The sequence below is a fragment of the Hylobates moloch genome, unplaced genomic scaffold (genome assembly GCF_009828535.3).
Source record: "Hylobates moloch isolate HMO894 unplaced genomic scaffold, HMol_V3 SCAFFOLD_20, whole genome shotgun sequence".
Lineage (NCBI taxonomy): Eukaryota > Metazoa > Chordata > Mammalia > Primates > Hylobatidae > Hylobates > Hylobates moloch.
The window spans coordinates 29,592,316-29,616,809 of NW_026652295.1; the positions used below are offsets into that span (position 1 = coordinate 29,592,316).

Here is a 24,494-nt window from a genome sequence, read left to right on the forward strand (position 1 = left end):
GCTAATTTTTTAATTACTATTTGTAGAGATGAGGTCTCCCTATGTTGCCCAGGCTGGTCTAGAATTCCTGGGCTCAAGTAATCCTCCTGCCCCAGTTCCCAAAGTGCTGAAATTACAGACATGAGCCACCATGCCCAGTTCCACCACTTTTTAAGCAACAACTAACCTTAATCCAAAGACCACCCTGAGGGGACTGGCCACATCCCCCCGGGACTCTCCACTATTGCAGCCCATCTTCCCTGAGCCATCAGCACCAAGCGTCAGATGAACTTCACTGCCCTGGCTCAGTGGTGCCTGTGTGTGAGCCTCGGCTCCCCATCCTCTGGGCCTCAGTGTCTTACCTGTGCAGTGGGCCCTGCAGTGCCCACCCAATGGGGTTGTTGTGAGGATTAGCTGGAAGGGTGTGTGTGGAAGCGCCTTGTCCAGGACCTAGCCTATATGTAAATATAATAAAAGTTCATTGTTATTTCTGTTAATTGCATGTTGTACTTGAACACTCCCTGGACAGATAATGAGAAAAATGAGGTTTGAGTCACCACCTCTGTCACTTGTAACCCTGTGTGAGTTGCTTAATCTCTCTAAATCTCAGTTCCTCCATCTGTAAAAATCTTTTTTTTTTTTTTTTTTTTTTTCCGAGACGGAGTCTCGCTCTCACTCTGTCACCCAGGCTGGAGTGCAGTGGCGTGATCTCGGCTCACTACAACTTCCAACTCCCAGGTTCAAGTGATTCTCCTGCCTCAGCCTCCCAAGTAGCTGGGATTACAGGCACCCGACACCAGGCCTGGCTAATTTTTGTATTTTTAGTAGAGATGAGGTTTCAGCATGTTCCCCATGTTGGACTAGGCTGGTCTCGAATTCCTCAGGTGACCCACCTGCCTCGGCCTCCCAAAGTGCTGGGATTACAGGTGTGAGCCACGGTGCCTGGCCGCAAAAATCTTATAATGCCTTCCTCACAGAGAATAATGAAGGTTAAATGATGAAACACACAGAGCATTTTAATGCTGAGAAGGGCTTCATGAGGATGGTGAAAAATGTCAGTGAGGCTCTGGGAGGGCCACAGCAGGAGTGTAGATTAGACTCTGAGTGTAGCCGTATGGCTCAGGAATTGAGTGGAAGAAGAGAGAGGATAAGAGAGGGGGAGGGACAGAGAGAGGATCAGCCATTCCTTCAGTGCCTGCTGAGTGCCTGCACTGGTCCAGACCCTGTTCTTGGTGCTGGGGGTGCAGCAGTGAGCTAAAGAGACAAAGCCCCTGTCCTCGTGGTGCTTACACTCTAGTGAGTCTGCGGAACAGAGCAGGGGACTGTTGACACCAAATTTAAATGTGCGAATAGGAATGACTATGGAGAAGAGGCCACCAGGAGGAAGGACAGAGAGAAATGAGACTCCAGACTTGAGAGAATGACCTTGGGCTGGTGGAAGAGGCAGGTGCTGAAAACAGGCACGGAACCCCTTGCCCTAGGGCAGGGAGAAACCAAGAGAGTCCAAGCTGGGAAAAGAATCAGGTGAAGAGGTTGAGGTAATGAAGAAGGGAGTGTGCTTGGTGATGGGGAAGGTGGGCTCTGAGGAAGGTGTTCCAGGAAGGACTTCTCAGTGTAGGATGGAGCCTTATGGCAGACGCTGGGACCGGGCATCTTCTCCAGAAATGCCCCTCTCCCACTCAGGCAGGCAGGCAGGCAGCTCCCTATCCCTTGAGTTCTGGTGTTTTTCCTACTCCTTTCTCCCCTCCCACAAGCTGCCCAACTCCCAGGGACCTGGCTGGATGGAGAGTACATACACCTGGACCACTGCAGGCGCGGCACAGGGAAGAGAGAATCCAGAACCAAATCACCCCCAACCCACACCTGCTAATTCTTCTGTGCTTTTGTAGCCTGACCCTTCGCTGCCCTCACTCCAACTCCTGTGTGAGGATGCTGAGCTCCTGGGAAAACCGAAGGGAGGGCAGGAGAGACAATACTGTGACCAAAGGCTGAGACTATGTCATCACTTGGGAATGAAAGCATCAAATGCCACCCCAGGTGGAATTGTTGGCTCCAAGGTTTTTTTCTCCCTTTCCTTTCTCCCTTTTCTCTTTTCCTTTATCGAGGTCTGCTATTTATTCAGCAAATGTTCAAAGTCTGTGGTTCTCTGGGACACAATGTGCTAAATGATGCATATAAGGGAGGAGATCAATGTGTCCTCCACTTCCAAGAAGCTTGACTTTCCGGGAAAGAAAAGACAAGTGAAGCAAAGACATTGTGACTTTTGGCTTCCCGTGTCTGTGAATTGCAAGGAATCCTGTCCACCTGGCCCTGGAGCCGCCTTCTGGAACCTCATCCTTGCCCCCTGCTGCAGGTGCAATTAGGTCTCAATTAGTCCTGCTGTCCCTCCTCCCCCTTTCAGATTCCAGCACAATTCTGGAACAGCTCTCCCACCTGGCCAGGGTGACACTGTGAGGCTCCACCCTCAAGCACTTGGGCATTGATCCTTTGCGAAGGATAGGGATAGCAAGAGAGAGTCTGCAGGGGCCCCTAGAGGGCCGTGGGGATGGCTAGAAAACAGGAATGAACAGACTCACTTCAGCTTATGCCCAGAAACAAAGACACCAAGGAGAAGCAAATTCCATAAGTGCTTTTATTTTATTGGAGATGAGCAGGGGAGGCACTGAGAAGTGGGGATAGTGCTGGAAACATGCTGACAGGGCCTGGATTGAGCTCACACAGCAAGGGGCGGGAGCAGGACTCTAACTCCCAATGTTGGGTTTCCCTCTATCGTGCTCTAGCCCCACTGCAACCCAGGGCTTGGAGGATTAGGGAAGCCAGCTGGGATGTTCCAAGAAGAGCCAGGAGGGCGGAGAACTCCGGGAGGAAATGGGTTATTGATACCTGGGTATAGATGAATATTCCCCCAGCTACCTCCTGGATACCGATTAATATTCCCCCAGCTGCCTCCTGGATACCGATTAATATTCCCCCAGCTGCCTCCTGGATACCGATTAATATTCCCCCAGCTGCCTCCTGGATACCGATTAATATTTCCCCAGCTGGTACCTGGGGGTTGATTATTGATACCCCAGATTCCCTCAGGGCGTGGCATGGGCCTCGTTCCCCAACCAGTCCCAGGGCCTCCACCTCCCCAGGACACACTGGGATTCAGGGTACCCCAGGGGTGATCAGGCAGAACCCTGTGGATGAGAGACCAGGAAGGGCGTTGGGAAAGGATTTTTCCCCCGGCTCCCAGTGGATTAGAACGGGGCGGTCGTCTGGACTCCGAGTCCTGGTGGAGGAGTGAAGCCTCGGGTGAGAGGCCTGTGACGTCGGGAGAAGACTCCCCAGGCAAAGGGCCACTGCCTGGAGCGAGGGCCGCAGCACTGGAGAGGTAAGAGAGTTCAGGCAGCGCTTCCCCCAGGCGGTCCTCAGCCACAGCAGCCATCATCTGCCAAGGATCCTCAGGGGGCCAGGAATCCATGGCAGGCAGCCCCCCGGATGGAGGCCACCTCTGCACTGCAGAACCTCCTGCAGGTGGGAAGCCATCTGATGGAGGTGCGCTGAGCTTCAGAGGAACCCTTGCCAAGTCATTAGACCTAGGGTCCAGAGCGGGCTGAGGATGTTCAGAGTTAGAGGGGCCAGTTGAGGAAGGTTGTCCGAGCTGAGGCAAGTTGGTCCCCAAGTTTTGGGAAACTTTCTCCTCCACAACACCGATGCTCCGGGCAAAGAGGCCTGAGGGAAAGGGAAGATAAAGCAACCAATGGCCTCCCTTCCCCGATTCCCCAGTTCCCTTTGCTTCCCCTATGCCTATTCTTCCTTTTCCCTCAGGGACCTAAATGTGTACCCTCCTGCCTTTACCCCTTTCCTTAATTCCTGTTTCCTGGGGGACCTCCAGTCCCTCCTGCCCAAGGGCATCACGGCCTCCATACCTGGGAGATGAAGACAGACCAGGAGCAGGCCCAGAGGAGCGCAGCTCCCTGCCACGCAGCCCTGCATCCTGCTCAGCACCTGGATCTCCCTCAGCCCCAAGACAGCCAGCCCTTTATCCTGGTAGTGGGGCGGGGGACAGCAGAAACAGGCTGGGCTAGTGGTTGTGAGACAATAAACCTCCGCATTCCGCCCTCATTCCTAATGCGGTCTGTGGCAACAGGTGCCACTTGAATGAATGTCCCAGAGGAAGCTGGGTGTCTCCCGCCCTGGCTCCTTTCCTTGACCTCCCTGCCCCTTCTTGGCCCAGGTGTCCTGGCTCACAGCTCATCCCTGGTTGCCAGCCTCCCCAGCCCTGCTTCTCTATACACAAGGACCTCCACCCTGCGGTCCCACTCTCTTAATTGCCTCTCTCAGCAACAGAAACACTTGCTTCTTTTTGGGATCTGGATTGTTTCCTCCCAGCACTCCTTTCTTGTGCATTCTCATATCTCCTTCACCTTGGCCCCAACCTGCAGGAGGTTCTGGGATGCAGAAGTGGCCCCATCTGAGGAGCTGCTTCTAGATGAGACCCTGGATCTAGCTAGGGAAATGGGCCTGGATGCCATCCTGATGAGATACTGGCTAATTCCTGCTGCTGCAGTGATAAATTACCGTGAGCCGAATGGTTTACAACAACACGGATTTATTACTTTACAGTTTTGGAGATCAGAAGTCCAAAACAGGTCTCAGTGGATTAAAATCAAGGCGTCAGCAGGGCTGTGATTCTTTCTGGGGGCCTCAGGGGAGAATCCCTTTCCCCGATTTTTCACCTTCTAGAGGCAACCTGTGTTCTTTGACTCATGGTCCCCTTCCTCCATCTCCAAAGCCAAAATCAGCCAGTTCTTACACTGTATCACTCAGACTTCCTCGTCTGCCTCCCATGTCCACATTAAGGGACCTGGTGACTACACTGGACCCACCTGAATAATCCATGGTAATCTCTGTAAAGTCAGCTGAATAGCAACCTTAATCCCATCTGGAACCTTAATTTCCCTTTACCATGTAACCTAATTCCCACGTTCCAGGGATTAGGATGTGGACGTCTTTGATGGTGTTGGGGTTGAAGACATCATTCTGCCTGCCACTGGTGGTCAGATGTGCCATAGAGTATAAGAAACACTGGGAAAAAGTGGCTATTTCCAAGTAACAGTAGAGGAGGGCCTTTAAATCCTGCTGTCAAATGGCCAGGACTTGATCCTTGTTCAAGCTGGGCGATGAGAATGTAGAGATTCATTAACTGTCTGTTGGCTTTTAAATAAGTTTGCAATTTTTATTATAAAAATGCAATGCCTTTGTTCTCTCCATGGCTTCCCGGAGGCCCCAGGAGTAGGCTTCCCTGGCTGCCTGAGGTCTAAACATGAGCTGTTGGCTGATTCTACTGCTGTGTCCTCCTCCCCAGCCCCTGCTGGCTTAACCACTGGAGGAGTGAAGAGCTCCCCTCCAGAAATGGCAGTGGCAGAGGCCATTTTGGATGACATGTATGAGTTTTACACAAGCTTTTCATTTGGAGCACAGCAGGAGACTCGAGGAATCACCACATCAGAGAGCCTTCCCTCCCTGCAATTCCCATCCATGAAGCATCTGAGGACCTCGATTCCTGCCATTGGCTGCAGATCAGGGGCCAGATGCTGGACCAAGGGTGATTTAATCCCTTTCTGGTCAATGTAATACATTTCTGCTGATTCCAGACTTGGAGTTTCAACAGTTCTAAATTCAGGACTAGATAGCACCACCCTGATAGGAGGGAATGGGTTAAGTGCTACGGTAGGGGTGAATTCCTTTGCAGCCAAGCAGAGGCTCTGAGAGGTGGCCTGGGGTGGGGGGTGGGGCTCCTACAGGGACAAGCACAATCCACTCTGCCCTCTTTGGGATGCAGGAACTTTGTCCGCCTCAGACTCTCCCTGCCTGTCTCAGGACTTAAGTCGCATGGACCCCACCACACACCCCACTTTCTCTCTCTTCTCCAGTGGAGGCAACTCCTCTTTCCCACTGGGGCACTCTGCCCTCTCAGCCCGCACCTGAGAGCCATGTTGCTCACACTGTCACTGTGGACCCCAGCAGAGCAGGGAGTGTGAAGATGGAGAGACCACTGGCAGCTCTGTTCTGCCGCGGGCCGGGCCTCTTGATCTAGGCCAGTGAGTCACCCTGCTTAGCTGCACTCCCTGCCCCGCTCCTGTCCTCTCAGTCCTTTACTCTCTCCACCTCCAGCTCCAGGAACAACGCCCACCTGGGCTCCTACTCAGCTGACAGGAATCTGGTTGGAGTTGTTGTGTCCCAGCCTTCCCAAGCGTCCAGGTGTCCCAGAAACCCAGGAAATCGAGACTCATGACTCCCAGAGAGGATGGCGTCTAGAAGGTGAGGCATGCTAATGGTGGAAGAAAAGGAGTTTGGTGGGGAGGGGAGGGGAGGGAGAGGAAACACTGAGGGCCCTAAATGCGGGGAAGGGGGACCCCGTGGTGAATGAGGAATGGGAAGAGAATGGATTTCCTAGAGCAATGAGAGAGGAGGGAAATGGAGGAAGGATCTGGGAGGCCAGGCAATCTCTGCTTTCAGTTCAACTAATATTTATGTCTTCCTCCTCTGTGGGAGGAGCTGGAAGGTAGAAGAGAAATAGAGCCAGCTTTTGAAGGAAAATGAGGGACACAGAGACCTCTAGAGGCGTAGAAGGAGCACCACTCAGACTCTCAGAGGAGACCCAGGACTCCAAGAAGGCAAAAAGTCTGCACCTAGTCCCCACAGTTTACTGAGCCATCTGTCCAGGATCCAGAGACAGCAGGGAGCCTGCTCCAACCTCTGAGGGTGCCCCAGTGTCTCCCTCACCCAGGGAATCATCTGAGCACTGAGGGAAGTGGCCGCAGGAAGGGGCTGAGATAAGGGCCTTGAGAGGCAACGGGTGTGTTGGGGACGGTGATCTAGGAGGGCACGGTGAGCTCTGCAATGGAGGGTGGGGTGGAATTGGGAGTGAGAGCCCAGTGGCATGTTGGGTGGGTTGACCAGATGTCGAAGAGAGGTCAGTGACAAGTGGCCACTGTTTCCAGATGATGGTTTGACTTTGCTTTATTTGGTAAAGGGGAAGAGGAAGGTATAACTTCTCCAGGCATTGGAGGTGCTCTGAGAGCATTTCAGGGGTTTCCCAGTTGAGAAGCTGATGGGGGGTGTTACTCAATGGACCATTTCAAAGACACAGTGGAGGGAATTGTAAGGGGTGGTGATCTGGCTGAGGGGCACTGTGGTGGAATGGGAATTTAAACAGTAGGAGAGAATCAAGAGAGGAGTTTTGAATCTACCATTTTGGGAAGAGGAAGGAGGAAGGGGTGATAAGAGAGAGTCTGAAACCTTGGGGTAGTGGAGAAAGCAGAACCACTCTTTTGGGAAGGAGGGAAACTGAGCTAACCCTATGCCTGGGCCCTGGACTTCTCCCATATGGGATATAGTGTATGTGCTTGTTTGTGCCCAAGGCATGCACACACACAAAAGTTGACTTATGGACTGTCGAGTGACTCTCCTTGGGGTTGGAAAACTTCAGGGTCAGCTAGCTGGGGCCCCAGAGGCTTCACTTGGGCTAGGATATCCCGGATGGAGCGGCAGGGGATCTTTCCAGCACTGCTGGAGCCACAGGGCTTAGCACCAGTGGAGGGATCAGGATGGGGAGAGCCATCGGGGCCCCCAGTCAGTGTCAAGGAAGAGACAGACATGCAAGGGTGACCAGAAGAGCTGGACTTGCTGCCACAAGGCTGAAGGATGATTTTGCCACTGGACTGGGAACTGGAGCTGCTGCTGAAGGAGCCGGTGCCTGGTGGGGAGCAGGGGCTCTGGGAAGCACTGCCGCAGGGATGGTAGGGTGAACCGGAGCTGCTGGAAATGCTAGAACTGCTGGGGACTCGAGAACTGGAGGGAGAGCAGGGTGCCTTGGAGCCTGTGGAGCCGCCTCCACAGAGCTGGACCCCACCAGTCCCCACTGGCTGGAACGCAATGGCCGGGGAAGCTCCCGACTGGCTGGGGATGATGGGGTTGCTGGAGAAGTATTTGCCCTCAGAGATGGGGGGCCCAGCTGCAAAGGAAGGGACCCCTGGAGAGCCTTTCACAGGGTTATCTTTGGTGAAGTAGCCCACAGGGTAGATTTTACCCTTACTGTAGGTCATGCCTGGAACCAGATAACTGTCAGAGGAGCCACCCACCACCTCGTAGCCACCATAGGATTTGTCTACAGAGGTGATTGGAGGACAGGGCTTGCCTGGAAGGCCACCATTGCTGCAGGGGGGACCTTGAACCACTCCAGGGGCACCAGAACCGTGCTGCTCCACCACCACCACCACAGGCCTCTGACCCCCTGACACAGAGTGGGAGCTGGGGATGTAGGGGCCGGAGTGCGAGACGATGGGCCCTCCACTGCAGGGAGAGTCGGGGATGTCCGAACTACAGGGACGCTGGTTGGAGCTGACGCTTTGGCCACTGCTGGACACCCCAGAGGTCTGGGAAAAGGAAGAGCTTTGTCCAGGCTGGGAAGGGTTTAGTATTCCGCGGTAAGAGTTGTCATTGGTTGGCAGAGCAGAGCCATTCCCTACTTGGAAGCTGCTGCTGCTGAACTGAAAGCTGCTGCTGCTGCTCGAATGAGAGCCGCTGCTTCCCGAGTGAGAGCCGCTGCTTCCCGAGTGAGAGCCGCCGCTGCCCACCTGGGAGGAACCGGATGCACCTTGTAGACTAGAGCCAGATCCGGAGGAGTAGCTGACCCGGGAATACCCCGTTCCTGGCTTAAAAGATCCTGCAGAACCACCCTGGGCAATGCTGGATCCGCTGGAGCCTCTGGCACTGGAAATGGAGCTGCCAGAACGGCTGGAGCCACTGTAGCTACTGAAGCCGCTGGAGTCACCCTTCCCAGTGAGGCAGGGGTCGTTAGGGGAGGTGATACGCGTGGGGTCCTTACAGGGGTCTGAGAAGGTGCCAATGCTCTTAGCCAAGGTCCCTGTGGAGGAAAGCAGTGGTTAGTAAGGGCCAAGGAGGCCTGGCTTCCTCCCTCACCTTTCTGCCTTATCTCAGTCATCGGCCTCTCGGGTTTCTCCCAAGCAGAGCGCAGGGAGGGTTTAAGGATGGAGAAAGGAGGAAGAACTGGCTATTGTCTCTAAAGGATATTGAGGTGGCCGAATAAAGGCAGTTTCATTGTTTGGGAAGGGTGGGCAAACACCAACCAGAAAAATAGAAAATTAGGTGCCAAAGTGAGGGGCCTCAAAGGAATACATTGAATATAAGAGGGGGCTGGGCACAGTGGCTCACGCCGATAATCCCAGCACTTTGGGAGGCCAAGGTGGAAGGATTGCATGAGCCCCAGAGTTCAAGACCAGCCTGGGCAACATAGACCCCGTCTGTATTTTGTTTTTTAATTAAAAATTTTTAAAAAAAGAAGAGGGAATGGAGAAGTGGCAGGAACAAGTAGGTCTAAAAGAAAGGACCCTGAAGAGACAGACAATTGGGGAAACTGAGGCTCTGAGAAGTCCAGGCATAAATTCTTAGGGGAAAAATCCTGGGTCAGACAGTGGGACCAAAGGGAAGGAGAAGACAACAGGTAAAACAATGGAGGGCTGAGAAGCGGAGAAAAATATAGAAGGAGACACTGGAAGAAGATAAAGCTGGGGGCAGAGGGGCTGAAATAAAGGAAAGGGCACTCGAGGACTAAGATTTGGTCACCAGCTTCTTCATGAGAGCCCAGGCTGGAGTCAGGAACGGAAACCCTATTTCCCATCTCAGCACTGGCCATGCCAGTAAAGCAGGGTGGGGGCCAGGATGTGGGGTCACTACCTGTTGCTTCAGAACCTGCTGGTACCAGTGTGTCAGGACACCGCACCCTGAGCCAGCCCCGCTCTCGCTGGCCCAGCCCAGGGAACCAGGACAAAACCCCCCGAGCCTCTGAGGCTCCTGGCCACAATCAGCTTCCCTCTCTGAGCACACCTGCCTCCATCCAGCTCCTCACCTGACTTCTGCTGCCTTGACTTCCCTCAGGGATGTGGAGCCACATCTTTCCTTATCTTTCCTTTCCTTTGCTCAAAACCCCAGGCCCAACTTACCCCATGGTTCCTCCACGACTCTTTCACCTGCGTTCCTTCTGCCTTCCCTAGCCCCTCCAGGTCCCACATGTCACAAACAGAGCCACATACTAGCAAGTTACTGAACCTTACTGAGCTTTAGTTTATACATTCAGAGGGGCCAAATTTGCCCTGCCTTCCCACAGCATCACCATGAAGAAAACTAAATGAGATCATCCACCTGAAAGTTTGTCTTCTTTTTTTTTTTTTTTTTTTTTTTTTTTTTTTTTTTTTTTTTTTTGTGAGATGGAGTTTTGCTCTTGTTGCCCAGGCTAGAGTGCAATAACACGGTCTCAGCTCACTGTAACCTCTGCCTCCACGGTGCAAGCGATTCTCTTGCCTCAGCCTCCCAAGTAGCTGAAACCACAGGTGCCCGCCACCACACCCAGCTAATTTTTTGTATTTTTAGTAGAGAGGTGGTTTCACCATCCTGGCCAGGCTAGTCTCGAACTCCTGACCTCAGGTGATTCGCCTGCCTCGGCCTCCTGAAGTGTTGGGATTACAGGCGCAAGCCATCATGCCCGGCCAGAAGATGTTTTAGAAAGTGTAAAGCATTATATATTATGATTTATTACTGCCACTCATCCTGATCCCTCCACCAACAACCAGACTACCATCCTCTGTGATGTCTCTGTTCTCTGCTCAGAAAGAAGTTCTCTGCATGCACCTCCACGCCAAACCCTAGCCATGCCAATTCCCTTCAGTCCTCTGCACGAATCCACCACGCATTGCCTCTCTCTTTCTCTATTCCCTCAGACACCAGCCACCTACTAGACCATGGGAAGGTCACAGAAATTCCTCAAGGGCTATAAGTACCCGGTGGTCAACAACACAGGTCCGGGGTTGCCTGGCCTGGGGTTGTAATCTTGGCCTTGCTGCCTTCTAATGCATGATCTTGAGCTAGTTTCCTAACCTCTCCAAGCCTCAGTGTCCTCATCTGTAGAGTGGAAATAGCAAATCTCCTTTCATACCGTTCTTGTAATGATCAAAAGTGCTAATATAGGCCGGGTGTGGTGGCTCATGCCTGTAATCCCAGCACCTTGGGAGGCCGAGGCGAGCGGATCACTTGAGTCAGGAGTTCCAGACCAACTTGACCAACGTGGTAAAACCCTGTTTCTACTAAAAATACAAAAAAAAAATTAGCCAGGTGTGGTGATGGGCGCCTGTAGTCCCAGCTACTCTAGAGGCTGAGGCATGAGAGTCGCTTGAACCTGAGAGGTGGAAGTTGCAGTGAGCCGAGATTACGCCACTGCACTCCAGCCTGGAAGACAGAGTGGGACTCCATCTCACAAAAAAAATAAAAATAAAAGTTCTAATGTATAATCCAAATGTGCTTAAAACAGAGTCTAGCATATAAAAAGGCTCTAAAAATGATATTATTACTATTAAATGTCCAATCATTATCTTGTAGTGCTCCCATAATAAAAATCACCACCACCATTTATATAAACCTCTAGAATTTCCAAAGCACGTGTCACATACATTATTTAATTTGAGACACACAGACTAGAGGTAGGTGTCATTAACCCCACTTCAGAGTTTCAGAAACTGAGGATCAGGAAGTTTAAGAAACTTACCTGAAGTGACCATGCAGTGAGGAGCAACCCCCAGACTCTAAAGGCAGATTCCAGAGCCCCTGCCCGTCCCCTTCGCTGGGTCCTCTCCCAGACTCTCCCTCCCGCCTCCCTCCTGTTCCCAGGGCCCCCAGCCTCCTACCTGGCAGGAGGAGACCAGCCAGCAGCAGTGCCATCATCCTGTGCCCGCCCACACGCCCCATCCAGGGTGCCCGAGACGAGCCCATCTCGGACTGCACAGCCTCCTGACTGACGGCAGCTCGAGGACACCCGGGTCCTTTATGCCAGAGCTGGACATTCCCCGGGCAGGAGTCACTGTGGGGAGGGGAGGAGAGGTGGAGGGGGTGGGTGCCCCAGGGGAAGTTGGTGTGGCTGAGAGGAGTGTGGTAATCAGCCCGGTGCATCTGCCTACTCAGCAGCAGCAGTGGCTGCAGTGTGGGGTACCCATGGCCACGGGGCCCTAACGATCCTGCCACCTGACAGGCCTGGCCCCGGCTCCTCATTGCCTAACCCGGAACCAGGCGCTCTGCCCCACGGCCACCCACTCTGGGGCGGCCACTCTTGCCACGATACCCAGCCGCCTGGCTCCTTAACTCTCCTGCCTACCCTGGCTTGGCCTGTCTCCCCATCTGCCCTCCACTCGCAGACATGGGCGTTTCAGCGTTTTCTTCCACACTTGGGTGCCTACTCCAGCCCCACCTGCCCAACCCCAATGAGGTCCCATTCACAGCCCCCGATCTGCTCCTTCCTTAGGACCCCATCACTCCACCTCCACTTTCCTCCTTCAAATATGAGTTCTGCCCCCATCCCCCAGGCTCCCCCTCCCACCACTCCCCAAGTACCAGGCCAGCCACATACCTATTACGTGTTCCATCACCTGGGGAACCTTCTCCTTCTCAGAAATGGGGCACCACATTCCCAAAACCAACTCCCTGACCTGTCGCTTCTGGGGGCCTCTGGGGACGGCATGGTGGCGGGGGTTGGGAGGGGTGCTGGGAGCCAGGGCTCAGCCAGGGGAGGGGCCTGGTCTGATGACCTCTGTCATAGCTGGGCCTTGGTTACTCACGGGCCACTCACAGCCTCTCCCCATGGCTGGTAACCCAGACCTCAAGAGTGAACAAGAGGCTAAGAAGGCTAATTGGGAAGGTGGTGGCCCCGTAGCCCATCTACTGGCCCCAGGCTGGATGAGCGAGCAGGAAGCAGCAGCCAGCTCTGGGCAGGTCGAGGAGAGCCAGGCAGGCTCCCGGGTCCTCAAAGGATGAAAGGAGGCCAGGAGAACCGGAGCCCTGCCATCTGCTGAGAGGGTGGTGGCTTCTCCTCCATTGCGTTGGCCTCCCTCCTGCTCTGGCCCCTGCCCCGCCCCAGCCAATTAATTGCTCACTAGTATTGCCGGAGTATCAGTATCGGAGGGAGGTGCCTGGGAGTCCAGCAAGCTGCCCTCTCCTCCACCAGGCTTCAGACACCCCTGCTCCCCTCACCCAAACTCACTTCCAAAACCTGCTCGTCTCCTCACAAAGGCAGCTCTGTGCCTGGGCCCTTTGGGCTGGTCTCTCCAATTCCCTTTACCTCCTGACTGCCCTTTAAGTTCAGACCAGCAGGAGGATGGAAATGTTTCCTGTCTGTGCTGTCCGATATGGTAGCCACTGGCCACATGGGGCAAGTATAACCACCAAAGATTTGGAGCTTTAATTTTAATTAATTGTAATGATGTGGTTGGCCACGTGCAGCTAGTGGCTACCATCTAGTCTTGCTCTTGACTTGCTGGTGACACTCAGAATGGGAGTGGGAGGAAAGAGGAGCTGAGGGAGCCATGGAGAGAGGAAGGGATAGGACAGGGTCCCCTGAAGAGGGCTAATGCCTTGGGAAAAACAAACAACCAAACAAAAAACACTGGCTTCAGAATGAAGATGACGTGGGTTCAAGTCCCAGCTAACCTCTTGGCTTTGGGCGACTCTTCAAACCTTTCTGAACTTCCATCTCCTCATCTGTAAAATGGGGGTATTTTAAATAACACTTATTTCTCAAGGTTTTTGTGAACATCAAATGGGAAATTATCAGAAAGGTTAAATGGGACAAGGGGTGCAGTCCCCCAGTAGGAAGCCCAGCAAATGGAGCCCTGCAGGTGCTCCTGTCTTCATCCTTCCACTGGGGGAGACAAATAGGCCAGCTTCACCCCCACAGCCCCAGGCTCCTTTTCCTGAGTCTCCAGCCAACGCTAGCAGAGTCTCTTCTGCTCCCTTCCTGCCTTGTCTAGAGCTGCAGGCACAATCATTTAAAGTGATGCTGCTTGGCTGGGCACGGTGGCTCACGCTTGTAATCCCAGCACTATGGGAGGCCGAGGCGGGCGGATCACTTGAGGCCAGGAGTTCGAGGTCAGCCTGGCCAACATGGCGAAACCCCATCTCTACCAAAAATACAAAAAAAATTAGCCAGGTTTGGTGGTGGGCGCCTGTAATCCCCGCTACTCGGGAGGCTGAGGCAGGAGAATCACTTGAACCCCGGAGGCGAAGGTTGCAGTGAGCCAAGGTCACACCATTGCACTCCAGCCCGGGTGACAAAAGGGAAACTCCGTCTCAAAAAATAAAAAATAAATAAAGTGATGCTGCTCTTTCTGAACATCATTTCCTCCTGTGGGCCTCCCCAGACTCTCAGGCTTGGCTCCCTGGAGGACCTGGGCAAGGAGAGAGGGGGCTCTGGGGCAGCGAGGGAAGTAGCAGAGGGCAGGGAGGAGTGGACTAGAAGCTGCTGGGCCATCCCCCAGGGTGGGAGGGGAGAAGGCAGTGGAACAGCGGAACCTGTGGCTTCTTTTCCAACATGAACTTCCCCTGACCAGCCGGAGGTAGCAAAGTTTGTCTTGTTTTCTTTCTCACATTCCTCCTGGCTGCTGTCAGAACTTGGCCAAGACAGCCAGGCTGGAGGAGGCACAGTCTCTCCTGGCCTCCTGCCAGGTCTCCAACCGCCCACGTGGACTGCTGGTGCAGCCACGTCCCTCCTCCTCGCTACTCTCTCCTGTCCACTCCTGTCCACCCCATCCTGCCACCCTGGGCTGCCCAGTTCCTCTGCTGTCCTTCCCACCTGTGGGCCCTGAGCTCTAATCCACCGTGCTTTTGGTTTTTTACTGAAACCCTGCCTTCTGTGCTAGATTTTACTCTGGTGCTCACCATTAATCTTTCTCTCAGCGCAGGTGGTGAAGACCTAAAGCTAATGGGGCTTAGGAGGGAAGAGAAGGGCATCAGCTGAGTGCCCACACAGGCCAGGGTCACCTTCAGTGAAGCTGCCAGTTTAGTGGCGTCCACAGTAGCGGAGGCAGCTCTGCTGCGTTCTACAGCAACAGATTCTGCCCCTGCCCCTGCCTGTGCCCATGCATTGGACCAGGTGAGAAAGTGTGGGTAGCATAGACACCCCGCACCCGAGAAAATCAAGCTCAAAGCACATGCCTTACATAGGCAAAAGGTGGGGCTCCCAGCCTTGTATTATGAAGCAGGCAGGTCACTGTCCCCTCCAGTCCCCTCCACCCCTCCAGCAGCCCTGTGCTGCTGTGTTTTCTGTGCCAGGCTTGGCCCCCAGTGCGCGCTCCTCTGCTATGTTTTGGAAGTTGCACTGAGAAGGAAGAGGAATTGTTCCTTGCCCTGAGGAGCTGCCATCCAGCTGGGGACACACAGCATAGAGAGCAGCCTAGAGTGGAGAAGCGGGTAGGCACTTGGCTTCAGGGAGGTGGCAGGACTTTCCCTGGGCCTTGAAGAATGATGAGAGAAGGACAGAGCAGGCAGCCAGATATGGGGCCTTGCGGTGCTTCAGGTGTATTTAGAACCAGCAGATGGCATGGGTCGTGTGGGACATGCATGTGGAGGAACAGTGGTGTGGGAGAAGGGACAGGCTGCTTGGATCAGGATTGTAGATGACCTGCAACACCAGGTTAAAAGAGTTTGGATTCTATAGGAATTGCAGTAAATGTGAGAGGGTGCAGGGAACCAAACGGCTTTGAATGATCTCAAAGGGGGCTGAAGCATGGCGTGGTGTAGTCCCAGCTACCCAGGAGGTGGACGTGGGGGGAATCCGAGGCCAGCTGGGGCAACATGAGGGACTCCATAAAGAGGAGGCTTGGGGCACGAAATCCACCATGTACTGACTGCCTGCTGCAGGCAGACACGGTGCCTGGGTATTTAACATGTGTTGTCGTGTTCAATCTTCATGACAGCCCTTCAGGGTAAGTGCTTTTTCCCCCTGTTTCACAGATGAGAAAACTAAGTTGAAATTATTTGTCCAAACCAGCTGCTAACAAGCAAAAATGTTTGAAAAAGATTCAAACCCAGGCCTGTTGGACTTCCAGGCCCACATAGATCCTGTTACTCTGCAGCTGACACCATGCTGTAAACAAATGGCAGAGGTTCATGGACAGGCTTTGGAGGCTCCCTAAACCCTGTAAGGATGTGTGCAAAATTCCTTATGTATATGAATCTTTCTAGAGAGAAGATTTCCGCTATCAAAGCTGGCCAGGTATGGTGGCTCACGCCTGTAATCCCAGCACTCTGGGAGGCCGAGGCAGGTGGATCACTTGAGCTCAGGAGTTTGAGACCAGCCTGGCCAACATGGCAAAACCATCTCTACTAAAAATACAAAAATTAGCCGGGTGTGGTGGCAGGCACCTGTAATCCCAGCTACTCGGGAGGCTGAGGCACGAGAATCGTTTGAACCGGGGAGGCAGAGGCTGCAGTGAGCTGATTTCGTGCCATTGCACTCCAGCCTGGATGACAGAGTGAGACTCTGTCTCAAAAAAAAAAAAAGTTAAGAATTCCTAAGTGAAGGTTACTGGCTCATGAGGTCCCTCCTCCACAGCTTTCCTCCTCTGGGGGCCTGAGAGTCAGGACAGAAGTTCGAGAACAAGTGTTTCACACAGGGGTCCTTAGTAGACCAGGGCTTAGGCTTGGAAGAAGGAAAATGGAGTGAGCACGAGGAAGAGAAAAAGCCTGGAAAAGCAGCTTATTTTGTGCTGGGGAGAGAAGGAAAGGGGCCACCCAGAGCCGCTCTGGGGCTCCGGGGCCTGCGGGCTCCTCCCTCCTTCGTTCCTCTCTGCCTGGCTCCAGCGAGGCCGTTTCCTCTCCTCTCTCTTTCTCCATGACACCCTCGCTTCCCTGTGGACTCGCCTCTGCAGCCACAACACCCTCCTCTCCGTGGCGCTCCTGGCCACTCCCAGCAGGGGATGTCCTCTGAGTTGTTTTTCCTGTGCGGAGAGGGGTGGACTGAGTCATCCACACTCTTCACCTGGTTCCTCTGGTGACCAAGAACATAGAAGGAGAGGGCACATCCCCAATCAGGTGTTCTGAACATCTCTGCGGGGACAGACCCTCCTTAGCCCAGGTGCTCCCGTGGGACTGGCTACACTTCTTGACTCAGCTTTAATCTCTCCTTCTCAGCCTTTCTCTTGGGAATGCCCCCTCACTTCTGTGGCTTCTTTCCTGTAGTAGACGATCAAGGGTGGAATCTACAGTCCATGGGCCCTGACTTCTTGCCTTCCTCTCAAATAGACTCTGCAGCCAGCCATCTATGCAGCGCCCCAGTGGCTTTGAAATGCAACAGAAACCATCACCCCCGGACCATGGGCTCCATGCCAGTGGGCAAAGCACTGGCATGTTCACTGAGTTCCCAGCACATAGCTGTGGCAGGCACTTGGTGATATTTTGAAATAAAGGAATGGATGAATGTGTCCAGGCTGTGCTTCCCCTTTCTACCTTACTCAGGGACATGGTGCCCTCCTCTCTAGCTTCCTGCCCTGTGCCCCCCACCCCTGCAAGCACAGCTCCTATGTGCAAAGCCCCTGTAGGTGCTGGAGGGATTCACTGATGGCCTTGGTGGAGGTGGCAGTGGGCACGTGCACTTGGCTCTGACACAGCCACTCGTGCGACACCCTGTGCAATCTCGGCCTGGGCCTGTGTGTCTTGCCCTCATTCCTCACGGGTGACTGTCTCCCCTGAGCCACTCTTCTCTCTACTGGATTAGCTCCTTTTTTTTCCCCTAGGGATGCAACACATTTTCATGAACAAACAACAGAGTTCACATGGCTGTGATGAGGACATACTGGGGTTTCCCCTGGACATGGCATTAATCTGATGCCAGGGGTGGGCAGGACCGTGCTGTATACTTTAAAAAAAACCCTAGGGGGTTCTGTTAGGTGCCCCCACTGCAGCCTAACGAGTTGCCCCTAGCTGAGAAGCCCTGTCCTGGGGCCTGTCCACACCGTCCTCTCCCTGAGATTATTCCTGGTGTGGGCGGTGCTCGGCTCTACCCTTCCTTCCTTCTTCCCTGCTTTGCTCCTGGTCCATGGCTCTCTCCTCTATGGAATGGCCTCCTGGAGCTTGGCTGGGTCAGCCCCCACTTTCCACTCTTCCCATGCCTGTCCTCACCCTCCCAGCAGCCCTGCCAGCCTCCGAGGGGCCCAGGGCACTGCAGCCGGCACATGGGAGTGAGGACTGGGGCCAGAGCCAGGCGCACCTTTGGGCACTGAATCCTGAAAGAGGAAGAATTCGGCAAGTGGCGTTCTGCCCACCAAGCTTTCTTCCCCCGCCTCCCCCGAGCCTTTTCCTTTCACCCCCACTTCCCAAAAGCAGCAGGGAGTCAGCTGCAGGGCAGTCGCTCCCTGGGCCGAAGCCTTCGTGGCTGTTTCAGTCACGCCCTGAGGCCACCCCTCTTATCTTGCAAGGAGGGAGGCGCACAGAGGCTGTGATTAGCTCTCACAGTAACAAGACTGTTCCCTCTGTGCTCTGCGGAGTGTGAGGGAAAAGAGCGCTCCTTGTCTGCTCATTATGTGCACCTATTAAATAGTCCTTCTTTCCACTAGGGCTATTAGTGGTTTTTATTGTTACTGGTCACCCAGAATTAGAGTCACAGCTTCCTCGACAGGGTGAGAGGGCCAGGGTGCAGTCTGAACACGCTCTCGGGAGAGGAGAGGCCGGAAAGACTTGTACCAGGAGGGACTTCTAGGCAGGGCTGGCCCTTGGAGCGCCTGGGAATGGGACTGTGGTGGCCCATCTTCCCTCCTGTGTTCTGGGCTGTCTGAGTGCCTCTGGGTGAGAGCTCCTCACAGGAGGGAGCTTCTGCTACTGCCCAGTGTCTCCCTGGCACCTGAGGCATCACCCAGCACACAGAGGTGACCAGGAAACACAGACTCCTGTTAGAGAGGCATCTCGTGTCCCGCTCTGTTCTCTTGGGCCTTGGGACTAGAACATATTCACCAGAGACCGGTGCCGACTCCTGTGCAGTGTGTAACATTCAGCTTGATGCCGACATCTGCCCATGCAGGACTGATCTCCATTCTCTCAATGACCCTAGGAGACAGGAATTATTATTATTATTATTATTTTGAGATGGAGTTTTGCTCGTAGCCCAGCCTGGCCAACATGATGAAACCCAGTCTCTACTAAAAATACAAAAATTAGCCGGGTGTGGTGGTGAACACCTGTAATCCCAGCTACCCGGGAGGCTGAGGCAGGAGAATCATTTGAACCCGGGAGGTAGAAGTTGCAGTGAGCTGAGATTGCACCACTGCACTCCAGCCTGGGTGACAAGAGTGAAACTCCACCTCAAAAAAAAAAAAACACACACACACACGTTTGGACCATCCCTATTTCCTTGCTCTGCCTAAGCTGCGTCATACCATTCATCACTAGGTGACATCCTACTACAGATACCTTGTAAGCATCTGTGTATCTCTCTCCTCCCCCACTGGAAGGCAGGGCCCTGATCCCTTTGACTGACTGTGGTATCCTCTCCTGTAGACCACCAGCTCATGAAATAATCAGGGAGAGAATGTGTAAATGATGATCGTGAGGTCCACCTGGACAAGCAACCTGTGCCTGAATTTTCCTGAGGGCTTCAGAGCCTGTCTCGCCTCACCTCACATGCCTGGCTCACCTTAGAATGGTCACCTTGACAGCTAAGGGGACACCTGTGTGCCTTGATGGTGGACCCAGGGAGTGGATGACATTAGCGAGGGAAAGAGCAAAGGCTCTGGAGGAAAACACCTGAGAGGAGTCTCTAGGCTGCCCTCTGGTGGCAGTTCTTGGAACAAGACCTGAGAGCCGCTACCTTGGCTCTCAGCATTGCATGGGAGTTTAGAGGTTATTAAAGAAATGCAGGCCGGGCGCGGTGGCTCACGCTTGTAATCCCAGCACTTTGGGAGGCCGAGGCGGGCGGATCACGAGGTCAGGAGATCGAGACCACGGTGAAACCCCATCTCTACTAAAAATACAAAAAATTAGCCGGGCGTGGTGGCGGGCGCCTGTAGTACCAGCTACTCGGAGAGGCTGAGGCAGGAGAATGGCGTGAACCCGGGAGGCGGAGCTTGCAGTGAGCCCAGATCGCGCCACTGCACTCCAGCCCGGGTGACAGAGCGAGACTCCGTCTCAAAAAAAAGAAAAAAAAAAAAAAGAAATGCCCCTGAAGTCTCAACCCAAGGTCACACAGAGAACGAATGGCTAAGTAGGGACAAGAACTCAAGTCACAGTCTGTTGATCTCACTACCATGCTATCCTGCCTGCCCCCATCACAGGAGTTGAGATCATGCTGCAAAAGGAAAGGTGGGGATGGGGTGGGGACTGGGGATTTCAGGAAGGGAATTGATTACTGCCTCTGAGGATATTAGGGGGAAAAACCCACAGGAGGTGCATTTGGTTTAATTCAGCAAGTTTTTTGAGTTTTGAGTCAGTGCCAGCCACCTGGTGGGCACTTAATTAAAGATTAGCAGCAGAAGAAAAATGTACAGTAAGAGAGCTTAAGTTTATACCAAAGCGAGTCTTAGGTCTAATGATTTTGAAACATGAAATTGGCAGAGAAGTTAGGAGTCCCTCCTGGGCTCCTACGTCAGGGTCTGCCCCCTCTCTAATTTAACTTTTTATCAAATTTTATTGTCATGATGTATATGTTTGTCCTCCCTAAACACAGAGCCCCTTGAGGGCAGGGAGGACTGAAACTGCTTCCTGGGACTGTCACCATCACATAGCGCCCCACAGAGCGGATGCTCAATGAATGTTGATTGTGGGCAAATGGATGAACAAATGAATGGTTTGGAGTTTCCCTGGCCAGAGAGCTTCAAAGCAGGGCAGACAACCATCTCTTCTGTCTAGTCCAAAGACATCATTCGCTGCCCAAAGGCTGAGGGCTGTGCCTGGTGCTTTCTCAAGGTAGCTTAGCTTGTATAATTAGATATTACTGTGATACTAGTTCTAGGTTCTTTTTTTTTTTCATTGGCCAAGCATTTAATAACTATCTGTCATGTCCAAGGTTCTGGGCTATTGTTCTGTAAATCTGTGATCCTATTCTGTTATTCCATGACTCTGTGTTGACACAGATGTGACAGTGTCCCTGCGGCATTTACTCCTAGGTGAGCTTAGCCAAGGCAGGTAGAGAGGAACCAGCATTGTCTAATCTGAATGGATAAGCCAGCACAATGGGTTTCCCTGTGCAAATACCTCCATACCATCCAGGCCCACTCAGTCTCCTCCCCAGCTAATGAAGACAGCCTGTTTGAGTGCCAAGATCCACTGCCTATTAATAGGTACTAAAGTCTCCAGTTGCCTCATGCCTCACCCTTCTCTTTCCCACTCACCTACCTGCCATGTCAGCCTGGGAAGAATTGGTCTGCAGCCAGGCAGTCCTGCATCCAGTCTTGACTTTGGCACTTGTGATATGACTTGCACAGGTGAGTTACCTCTCTCAGTGTTGGTTCCTTGTCTGTGAAATGTGGCTAATCATTTGCTTTACTGAGTGCCTTCTAGGCCAGGTACTAGGAGAGAAGTAAGGGATACAAAGAAAGACAAGGCACAGTCGCTGTCTTCAAGAAGCTCATACTTTCCAAGGAAATAAAGGCATGGAAACCCACACAGTGCTGTGGAATTAAAGAAGGCAGCATGCTGTAAAGAGCCCCAGCTTTTTCCCTAGGCAACATCAGGGGCTCAGTTCCTTTCCCTCCTTTCTCTCTTCTTTCAGAATTTCTCTTAGCTGGACGTGGTGGCACATGCCTGTGGTCCCAGCTACTCAGGACGCTGTGGTAGGAGGATCCCTTGAGCCCAGGAGGTCAAGGCTGCCGTGAGCCGTAATTGCACTGCTGCACTCCAGCCTGGGCAACAGAGCAAGACCCTGTCTCAAAAAATTAAAAAATTAATTAATTAATTTTTTTTCCTCCTAACTAACTCCACCTTATTGGCTTGAGGGTCAGTTTGAGGGGTCCAGACCTCCTTCTTCCTTTCTATCCATAGCTTCCTGACACAGTATACCCAGAGATGTATGTGTTTCTCCCCACCCTGGGCACGATTTTTTTTTTTTTCTGAGACAGCTCTGTCATCCAAGCTGGAGTGCAGTGGTGCAATCATATCTCACTCCAGCTTCAACGTCTCATGCTCAGGTGATCTTCCTGCTGAGTAGCTGGGACTACAGGCATGCACTACCATGACCTGGCTAATTGTTTGTTTGTTTTTTTTCAGATGGAGTCTCGCTCTGTTGCCCAGGCTGGAGTGCAGTGGTGCAATCTCAGCTCACTGCAAGCTCCACCTCCCGGGTTCACACCATTCTCCTGCCTCAGCCTCTCCGAGTAGCTGGGACTACAGGCGCCCGCCACTACGCCTGGCTAATTTTTTTTTTTGTATTTTTAGTAGAGACAGGGTTTCACCGTGGTCTCGATCTCCTGACCTCGTGATCCGCCCGCCTCGGCCTCCCAAAGTGCTGGGATTACAGGCGTGAGCCACTGTGCCCGGCAACCTGGCTAATTGTTAAACATTTTTTTGCAGAGGTGAGGTCACACTATGTTGCCCACACTGGTATCGAACTCCTGAGCTCAAGTGATCCTCCTGCCTTGGCCTCCCAAAGTGCTAGAATCACAGGTGTGAGCCACTGTGCCTGGCCTTTTTTAATTTTTATTTTTTTTTTAGAGATGGGGTCTTGCTGTGTTGCTCAGGCTGGATTTGACCCCCTGAGCTCAAGCAATCTTCCACCTCAGCCTCTGGAATAGCTGGGATTACAGGTGCGCCCTACCATGTTCAGCTAACTTATTTTGTTTGTTCAGAGACAGGGTCTCGTTATGTTTTCCGGGCCCAGGCACAGTTCTAACAGAGGAGAGAGACTTTCAGATATGAGCTCCTGCACTTGGCACCAAGATCTTCCCTAATTTTCCCCCGACCTGTCTCTCCAACATGTCTCTCTCTTCTTCGGGTTATTTTACTCCGATCATTCCGATCTACTCTTTGTTAATTGGGCCCTTCATTAAATAATTTAGCCTTTCACAAAACACACATGAAGTGTGCATGATGGCCCAGGCACTGTATTCTGTGTCAGGGTTATACAGATGAATAAAGAGCTGGGATGGGCCCGGTGCGGTGGCTCACGCCTGTAATCCCAGCACTTTGGGAAGCCAAGGCTGGCGGATCATGAGGTCGGGAGTTCAAGACCAGCCTGGCCAACATGGTGAAACCCCATCTCTACTAAAAAAAACTACAAAAATTAGCCAGGCATGGTGGCGGGTGCCTGTAATCCCAGCCATGTGGGAGGCTGGGGCAGGAGAATTGCTTTAACTCAGGAGGCAGAGGTTGCAGTGAGCCAAGATCATGCCATTGCACTCTAGCCTGGGTGACAAGAGCAAGACTCCGTCTCAAAAAAAAAAAAAAAACAGAAGAGCTGGGGTGATGTAATGGTTAAAATCAGTGTTGTTAGTATAGCACAGACCTAAATTCAAATCCCAGTTCTGCCATTTGTCCCCTGTGCGACCTTGCATGGGTCACTGTACCTCTCTAGGCCTATTGCTGTCTTCTGTGAAGTGATCATGATAGCATTATTATGCAAATTAAACGAGAGCTTAAGCTGTAGAGTGTTTACCAACAGTGCCCTATGGCACATGCGCAGTAGAAAGTAGTTGCAATAGTGTGTAGCAAATGCTTTGCATCCTAGGTTGGATTCCCCAGAAGCAGGCCCTGAGACAAAGATTCAAGTAAAAGAGATTTATTTAAAACTAATGAGAAGTTGGGCACCGTGGCTCACGCCTGTAATCCCAACACTTTGAGAGGCGGAGGCAGGAGGGTTTCTTGAGCTCAGGAGTTTGAGACCAGGTTGCGCAGTATAGTAAGACCAAATCTCTACAAAAAAATTAGCCAGGCGTGGTGGCGTGCGCCTGTGATCCAGCTACTTGGGAGGCTTAGGTGAGAGGATCGCTTGGGTCCAGGCTTCAGTGAGCTGTGATCGTGCCACTGTACTCCAGCCTGGGCAACAGAGTGAGAACTGTCTCAAAAATAAATAGGCTGGGCACAGTGGCTCATGCCTGTAACCCCAGCACTTTGGGAGGCCAAGGCGGGCAGATCATCTGAGGTGAGGAGTTTGAGACCAGCCTGGCCAACATGGTGAAACCCCGTCTCTACTAAAAATACAAAAATTAGCCGGGTGTAGTGACACATGCCTGTAATCCCAGCTACTCAGGAGGCAGAGGCAGGAGAATCGCTTGAACCCAGGAGGTGGAGATTGCAGTGACCCGAGATCACACCACTGCATTCCAGTCTGGGCAACGAGAGGGAGACTCCGTCTCAAAAAGTGAATAAATAAATAAATACATACGTAAACACATAAATAGAAGTAATGAAGGGACTGGGCATGATGGCTCACACCTGTAATCCCAGTGCTTTGGGAGGCCAAGGCAGGAGGATTGCTTGAGTCCAGGAGTTCCAGACCAGCCTGGGCAACATAGCAAGACATCATTTCTACAAGAAATTTAAAAATTAGCCCGGTGAGTGGAGTGCATCTGTAGTAGCGGCTACTCAGAAGGCTGAGGCAGGAGGACCACTTGAGCCCAGGAGGTCGAAACTGCAATGAGTTATGATTGTGCCACCGCACTTTAGCCTGGGTGACAGAGTGAGACCCTGTCTTTAAAAAAAAAAAA

The 24,494-nt window shown here is 52.7% G+C and overlaps 2 protein-coding genes and 1 pseudogene across 3 annotated transcripts; 1 reads left to right on the forward strand and 2 right to left on the reverse strand.

Annotated features, from left to right (window-relative positions):
- Window positions 1-2,597: 2,597 nt before the first annotated feature.
- Window positions 2,598-3,981, reverse strand: CUNH6orf15 (chromosome unknown C6orf15 homolog). Of its 2 annotated transcripts, XM_032140987.2 has the most exons (3): window positions 3,894-3,981; window positions 2,992-3,696; window positions 2,598-2,958 (listed from the first exon to the last, which is right to left on the reverse strand). In XM_032140987.2, the coding sequence occupies exons 1-3, from the start codon at window positions 3,958-3,960 to the stop codon at window positions 2,756-2,758; spliced, it is 975 nt and encodes a 324-aa protein (XP_031996878.1). In that variant the 5' UTR covers window positions 3,961-3,981; the 3' UTR covers window positions 2,598-2,755. The 2 variants fall into 2 exon arrangements, with proteins under 2 accessions (XP_031996878.1, XP_031996877.1); XM_032140986.1 differs by having other exon boundaries at window positions 2,756-3,696; window positions 3,894-3,960.
- Window positions 3,982-6,477: 2,496 nt separating this feature from the next.
- On the reverse strand, window positions 6,478-11,837 carry CDSN (corneodesmosin). Its single transcript, XM_032140988.2, has 2 exons — window positions 11,727-11,837; window positions 6,478-8,896 (listed from the first exon to the last, which is right to left on the reverse strand). The coding sequence occupies exons 1-2, from the start codon at window positions 11,809-11,811 to the stop codon at window positions 7,416-7,418; spliced, it is 1,566 nt and encodes a 521-aa protein (XP_031996879.1). The 5' UTR covers window positions 11,812-11,837; the 3' UTR covers window positions 6,478-7,415.
- A 9,428-nt stretch (window positions 11,838-21,265) lies between these two features.
- LOC131382096 (DNA-directed RNA polymerases I, II, and III subunit RPABC5-like) overlaps window positions 21,266-24,494 on the forward strand; it is an 8,443-nt pseudogene continuing 5,214 nt past the window's right edge.

Coding starts and splice junctions, on each gene's coding strand:
- CDSN (XM_032140988.2), bottom strand. CDS start 11,811: ATGGGCTCGTCTCGGGCACCCTGGATGGGGCGTGTGGGCGGGCACAGG. Junction 8,897..11,726: donor GGCTGGTCTCCTCCTGCCAG/GTAGGAGGCTGG, acceptor TTTCCTCCACAG/GGACCTTGGCTAAGAGCATT.
- CUNH6orf15 (XM_032140986.1), bottom strand. CDS start 3,960: ATGCAGGGCTGCGTGGCAGGGAGCTGCGCTCCTCTGGGCCTGCTCCTG. Junction 3,697..3,893: donor GGTCTGTCTTCATCTCCCAG/GTATGGAGGCCG, acceptor CCTTTCCCTCAG/GCCTCTTTGCCCGGAGCATC.